Source organism: Anolis sagrei, chromosome 2 (assembly GCF_037176765.1).
Source record: "Anolis sagrei isolate rAnoSag1 chromosome 2, rAnoSag1.mat, whole genome shotgun sequence".
In the NCBI taxonomy this organism is placed as follows: domain Eukaryota; kingdom Metazoa; phylum Chordata; class Lepidosauria; order Squamata; family Dactyloidae; genus Anolis; species Anolis sagrei.
In genome coordinates this window covers 179906951-179913961 of record NC_090022.1, presented here as the reverse complement: position 1 = coordinate 179913961, position 7011 = coordinate 179906951, and the positions used below count along the sequence as shown (strand labels likewise).

The window sequence follows — 7011 nt, the reverse complement described above, 5'->3', positions numbered from 1 at the left end:
AAAAGTGCTGATGTGGCAGGAGGTATGTAGGATTATAAAGTAAGTGCAGTGTGCGGTGTGCAGCGATCTTAGTTCTACTAAAGTGCTTCTGGGACTTGGTATTGGAGATTCCTAATCTGGGAAGGCACATCGGAACAGCAAGGTCTTCAAGTTCTTTCTGAAGACTGCCAGTGTAGGGGCCTGTCTAAGATCTTTGGGAGGGTGTTCCAGAGTCGGGGGGCCACCACAGAAAAGGCCCTGTCTTGAGTCCCCACCAAGCACGCTTGCGACGCAGGCGGAATCACGAGCAGGGCCTCTCTGGATGAGCGAAGTGAACGTGTGGGTTCATAGACGGAGATGCGGTCACGCAGGTAGGCTGGTCCCAAACCGTTTAGGGCTTTGAAGGTAAGCACTTGCACCTTAAATTGGGCTCGGAAGATAAATGGTAGCCAGTGGAGCTCCTTGAACAGGAGGGTTGACCTCTCTCTGTATGGAGCCCTGGTTAACATCCTGGCTGCTGCCCGTTGGACCAGTTGGAATTTCCGAGCCGTTTTCAAGGGCAGCCCCACGTAGAGCGCATTGCAGTAATCTAATCTAGAGGTGACCAAGGCATGGACCACCCCGGCCAGATCCCAGACACAGCCCTATATCCCAGAATATTAAAGCAGAAAACCCCTTATTATTTGAGTGTGGACTTAGATAACCCAGGCCCCTTCCACACAGCCCTGTATACCAGAATATTAAGGCAGAAAACCCCACAATATCTGCTTTGAACAGGGTTATCTGAGGGCCTTTCCACAGAGCTGAATAAAATCCCACATTTTCTACTTTGAATTGGAATATATGGCAGTGTGGACTCAAAATAACCCAGTTCAAAACAGATCCTGTGGGATTTTCTCCCTTGATATTGTGGGATATAGGACTGTGTGGATACTGTGGGCCTTGATATCATGAAATATAAGGCTGTGTGGAAGGGCCCACAGAAAAGGCAGCTCAGGACCCAATGGCAGTTCAAGCAGGGCCAAACTGCGTTAAGAATCCAGTGCAGCCTCCCAGCAGCCAGGAGGAGGCGGGGCAGGCGGTTTTACAGCGGAGACCCCCTTTGTGTGGAGGAGGGACAGCCCTCTGGCTTCCCTTCCCCGCCTTTGTTGCCCGACAAGAGGGCGGGAAGGAAGGAAAGGAAGGCAGGCAGGAAGAAAGGAAGGAAGGCGGCCTCCTCTCCTCTCCCTCCTCCTCCTCTTCTGAGGCGAGCCCTGCTCATGGCGACACTGGGCACATCCGGGCATTTCTCCCTTCGGCGGCGATTGCCGCTGCCGCCGCTGTTCCTGCTTGCTGCTGCTGCTGCTGCTGCTTCTTCCCTGAGCCGCCTCCATTAGCAGGCCTGCCTTCCCTCCTCCGCCTTCTCCTGCCTTCCTCGGGGGGAGGGGGTCATGTCCAACCCCGGGGCCCGGAGGAACGGGCCCGTCAAGCTGCGACTGACAGGTGAGAGACAGGCAGAGAAAGGGAGGGAGGAAGGGGCGCGGGGGGGGGGGGGAGAAACAGCCTTGTGCTCCTGTTCAGGCGTTACTTCAGGAAACACGGGGCCTTCCAAAGGAGAGAAGAAGGCTCACAGCGTTGGGGGGCTGGGGAAATAAAGCGGGGAAGGGGAGTGGGGGGAAGGGGAACACACACACACACACACACACACACAAGGCTTCCATGGCTTTGAGGTTGAACCTGCAGTCTCCCTCAGAAAGCCTCAAGGGAAGGCCTCAGGAGGCAGCAAGCCACTCTGGAGGCCCTTCCCCACACAGCTGAGTACAACCCCACATTATCTGCTTTGCATTGGAATATATGGCACTGTGGACTCTGGGCCCTTCCTCACAGCCATATAACCCAGAATATCAGGGCAGAAAATCCCACAGTATCTACTTTGAACTGGATTATGTGGAATATATGGCAGTGTGGACTCAGGGCCCTTCCACACACACTGCAAGATATCCCAATTCAAAGCAGATAATGTAGGGTTTTATTCCGCTGTGTGGAAGAGCCCACAGATAATCCCACAATATCTGCTTTGAACTGGAATATATGACAGTGTGGACTCTGGGTCCTTTCCCACAGCTGAATATACAATCCCACAATATCTGCTTTGAACTGGAATATATGGCAGTATGGACTCTGGGCCCTTCAACACAACTGAGTACAATTCCACAATATCTGCTTTGAACTGGAATATATGGCAGTGTGGACTCTGGGCCCTTCCACACAGACCTATAACCCACAAAATCAAGGTAGAAAACCACACAGTATCTACTTTGAACTGGGTTATCTGAGTCCACATATATCCCAGTTCAAAGCAAAAAATGTGATATTCTCTTCAGCTCTCAGGCCCCCTTCCACACAGCCATATAACTCAGAATATCAAGGCAGAAAATCCCACAATACCTGCTTTGAACTGGGTTATCTGAGGGCCCTTCCTTACAGCTGTATAAAATCCTACGTTATCAGAATTATATGGCAGTGTGGACTCTGGGCCCTTCCACAGAATCATAGAATCATAGAATCAAAGAGTTGGAAGAGACCTCATGGGCCATCCAGTCCAACCCCCTGCCAAGAAGCAGGAATATTGCATTCAAATCACCCCCGACAGATGGCCATCCAGCCTCTGCTTAAAAGCTTCCAAAGAAGGAGCCTCCACCACACTCCGGGGCAGAGAGTTCCACTGCTGAATGGCTCTCACAGTCAGAAAGTTCTTCCTAATGTTCAGATGGAATCTCCTCTCTTGTAGTTTGAAGCCATTGTTCCGCGCCCTAGTCTCCAAGGAAGCAGAAAACAAGCTTGCTCCCTCCTCCCTGTGGCTTCCTCTCACATATTTATACATGGCTATCATATCTCCTCTCAGCCTTCTCTTCTTCAGGCTAAACATGCCCAGTTCCCTAAGCCGCTCCTCATAGGGCTTGTTCTCCAGACCCTTGAGCTGAATATAATCCCACAATATCTGCTTTGAACTAGAATATATGGTAATGTGGACTCAGGGCCCTTTCCCACAGCTGATTATACAGCCCCACATTATTTACTTTGAACTGGAATATATGGCAGTGTGGACTCTGGGCCCTTCCACACAGCCATATAACCCACAATATCAAGGCATAAAATCCCATATCTGCTTTGAACTGGGCTATCTGAGGACCTTTCCTTACAGCTGTATAAAATCATACATTATCTGGATTATATGGTAGTGTGGACTCAGGGCCCTTCCACATAGCCATATAACTCATAATATCAAGGCACAATAACTCACAATATCTGCTTTGAACTGGAACATCTGAGTCCACACTGCTATATAATCCAATTCAATATGGGATTTTATACAGCTGTGTGGAAGGGGCCCCAGTTCAAAGCAGATACTGTGGAATTTTCTGCCTTGATATTCTGGATTATATGGCTGTGTAAAAGAACCCCTGATTTCATTTCCTCTCTATACAGCATAGGATTCTAAAGTATGGTCAATTTTAAAAGGAACCGGAAAGGAGGGATTCAAAACTGAAACCTCTTCGCAACTCTTTAAGGGCCCTTCTACACTGTCATATAGTCCAGATTATCAAAGCAGATAATCCATGCTATCTCCTTTGAACTGGATTATGAGTCTACACTGCCATTTAATCCAGTTCGAAGTTGATAATCTGGATTTTATATGACCGTGTAGAAAGGGTCTTAGTACACCCCATCTACACTGCAATATAATGCAGTTTGAACTGCATTATATGGTTAGTGTAGTCTCAGGTCCCTTCTACGCGGCCATATTACCCAGAATATCAAATCAGATAATCCACTTTATCTCCTTTGAACTGGATTATATGAGTCTACACTGTGAGATAATCAAATTCAAAGCAGATAATCTGGATTTTATATGGCAGTGTAGAAGAGGCCTCATATAATGTAGATTGAACTGCATTGAACCAGATTGTATGCCATATAATCCAGTTCTATCTGATTACAGTGGTAGTGTAGATGGCCCGTAAATCAAAAATAATCACCCCTTGTCCAAAAACATACCTGCGTTCATAAGCACATATAACATTAGTCCTGGAAACTGAGTTCTAGGTGAAGTGATCCTCCATTGGATTGACCGCTTGTTGAAAATGGGTGCACCTACACTGTGGAACTAATGCAGATGGAAACCACTTTAAATACCATGGCTCAATGTTATGGGATAATGGAAGTTGTAGTTTGGTGAGGCATCAGCACTTTTGGGTGGGGGCTGAGAAGGCTAAAGATTTTGTAAAACTACAGCTTCCAATAGTGTCACTTGGGAAGCATTAAAATCACAATTCTTCCTCATTCCAGCCTAATAGCCAAGAAGCTATTTTTGAGAGCTAACTACACTAGAGCAGCAAACACTCTATATGACAATGTTTATCTAACATAAACAAATTATGTAGATAGTTATTTTTAATTAATATTACTATAACCTGGAAATTAATGTTGAGCCATGGCAATCGAAGTGTTGTCCAACTGCATTAATTTGACAGCATAAATGCACCCCAAGAATGACACCTCTAGGGGGATACCTTCCTGAAAGTATTACATTTTCTGAAATATTTAGACGAAACTATGATGACTTAATTTTAGTGAGCAAAAGAAGATAGTTTGGAATGTTTTGTCTCCGTAAGAATAGCATATTTAAACTCGGTGCTTTTCTTTCCAATCTTTACTTTTTTAACCCATCTTTCAACATTTGAAGAAATGGTGGAGAGTTGTTTGACTGTGCTATAAAAACAAACATTGCACTTGATTTCGGCTGTTGCAAGGTTAAGTCACTGAAGGGGTCAGTACAAGGTCCAAAGCAGAGAGAGACAGAAGATAGTTTATCCTCTTTGAGCATAAACTTGAATCACTTGTCAGCCCTTTTGTACTCTTTGTTTTGATCTTCTATGCTGTGTTGTCCTGTTCAAATCAACTTTGTACTGGAGTTGTGTAAGGTTTTCTTTCTGGTCTGTGAAAAAACAATCTTGTGGATTCTTTAGAAATAACTTTTTATATGAGTGTATCTTAACAAAGGAGTTTTGCAGAAGGAAAGTAATCTATTGCTTCTAAAAATAAGTAGGTAGTTTGATACTATTCGTTTACTTCTGTTTTTAAAACAACCAGCACATAGATCTTTACTATCCAGTTTTATGCACATTTTCATTGGGATATACTCTAAATTAGATGCAGGTAAGAATATATGGGATTGTAAATATATGTGGAGTTATAGAGGGGAGTTAAGTCTATAAATGTGTATAAAGATGCTAAAGGAGACAGTGAAACATTAACATAATTACAATGTTGATATAACTTTTTCCAAAAAGTTAGCATAATTATTGAATGTTATGCAAACTAAATTTCAGTTGGTTTTCACTTTGACCCCAAATAATTTTGCATGATTGTTTCACAATAGTCAACTGTTAATGTTTTGTGAATTCTGACAGATAATAATAAAACATTCAAACTTTCATGTAAGGAATGAAAGTTTTTAATAATAGAAGTGAATACACATGTTTATTTAAAAGTTAAATCTACTTTGTTAAATGGAGTTTACTACGAGAAACTTTATGGTGGGTTTACAGCCCAACATTAATTTCTATTAATATTAATACAAATAACAATACAATTTGGAATTGTTTATGCTAGGTAAGCATTGTCCTATAGAGTGTTGTAGTCCTAGTGTCGTTAGCTTCTTAAAAATAGCTTCTTAGTTATTAGACTGGAATGTGGAATAGTTGTGATTTTGTTTTTGATGCTTTCCAAGCTGCAGTATTGCAGAACAAAAAATGCCTTTAAATTTAGAGCCTACTGATGCCTTGAGGGGAAAATGTTTTCAGACAGTTGTCTTTGGTCTGTGGAGTCCTAGTTCGGTTTCTTTTTCCCAGAAACATGCTGGGATGTAGGATTCCCCTTCATGACCAGTCATAACACATTCCTATCAGTATTTGAGGGTAAGAGACAAAAACAGTCAGTATTTTTTTCTTTGTATATTTATTTAACTGGATACATACCTATATATGAAATTCATTAAAATGTTATGCTCCTTTTAGCCAGTATGGTCTAAGTAGAAAAGCGGGAGATTTGTGGTGAAACTACGATGACTAATAGTTTTTTTTACACAGAAAATTAATATGAATTATTGTAATGTACTTGGAATACTAAAACATTAGACAGATGGTAGTTGATGATATAAAGAATGAGCCGGCAAAACAGTTAAAGCGTAGAGGAAGAAACATGTTACTTTATCACTAACAATATACTGTAGTATGTTTCCAAAGTTGTCCTCTTATAAATAAGTAGTGTTTCCATGGGGAAAAATGCCTTAAATGTTTATATATTTGTATATTTTAAATTGTATGCTAATGCCTTTATGTCAAGCTGCTTTGAGTCTCCTTCAGGAGACATAAAGCAGGGTATAAATAATAATAATAATAATAATAATAATAATAATAATATGTTTAAAAATAATTTTCAAGACAGCAATACTGTGAAGATTTATTTGGAAGTAAGCGCCATTGAACTCAGTGGGATCTCCAAGTAAACATAACTAGAAGTAGTTGTAAGTGATTTTCATAGAGCTTGTTTAGGAATACCATAATCTTATGTACTCTGTGGTTTTGAACACTTACTTTGGTCAGAAATACGCTCCAGGAACTTCTAAAAAGGCAAATTATTTGGAATAAAAATATTATAGCCTGCAGTCCTATGCACATTTGTATTGGAATACATCTTAACGGGGCTGGGTGATACTTACTTTTGAGTAGGCCTGTATAGGATTGTAGTGTTAATAGATATAATTTGAGATACTTGACGTATCTAGTCAGTCTTTTTAGATTTTATGAAATAAGCAGTCTTCTGTTTTGGCTTCAATATTTTCTTTTGCTGTACTAATTTTGTAATCATATAACATGTATTTCTCCTAATTTGATGCTGTGGACTTTGAAAAATGGATTGGAAAAAACTGGATTCAATTAGCCATTTTCAGGACATAAACATTAAACGTTTTAGATGGAAACATTGTTT

At 41.6% G+C, this 7011-nt stretch overlaps 1 protein-coding gene across 3 annotated transcripts in view; it reads left to right on the top strand.

Moving 5' to 3' along the window:
* The first annotated feature begins 946 nt into the window (after positions 1-946).
* Positions 947-7011, top strand: part of SMURF2 (SMAD specific E3 ubiquitin protein ligase 2) — a 93273-nt gene continuing 87208 nt past the window's right edge. The window contains exon 1 of one of the 3 annotated variants that reach the window (XM_067464213.1): positions 947-1461. In XM_067464213.1, coding sequence (XP_067320314.1) covers positions 983-1461 — 479 coding nt within the window. In that variant the 5' untranslated portion in view covers positions 947-982. Of the gene's footprint in view, positions 1462-5887; positions 5940-7011 lie in introns of those variants that run through there. The other 2 variants (XM_060763101.2, XM_067464214.1) reach the window with 2 other exon arrangements.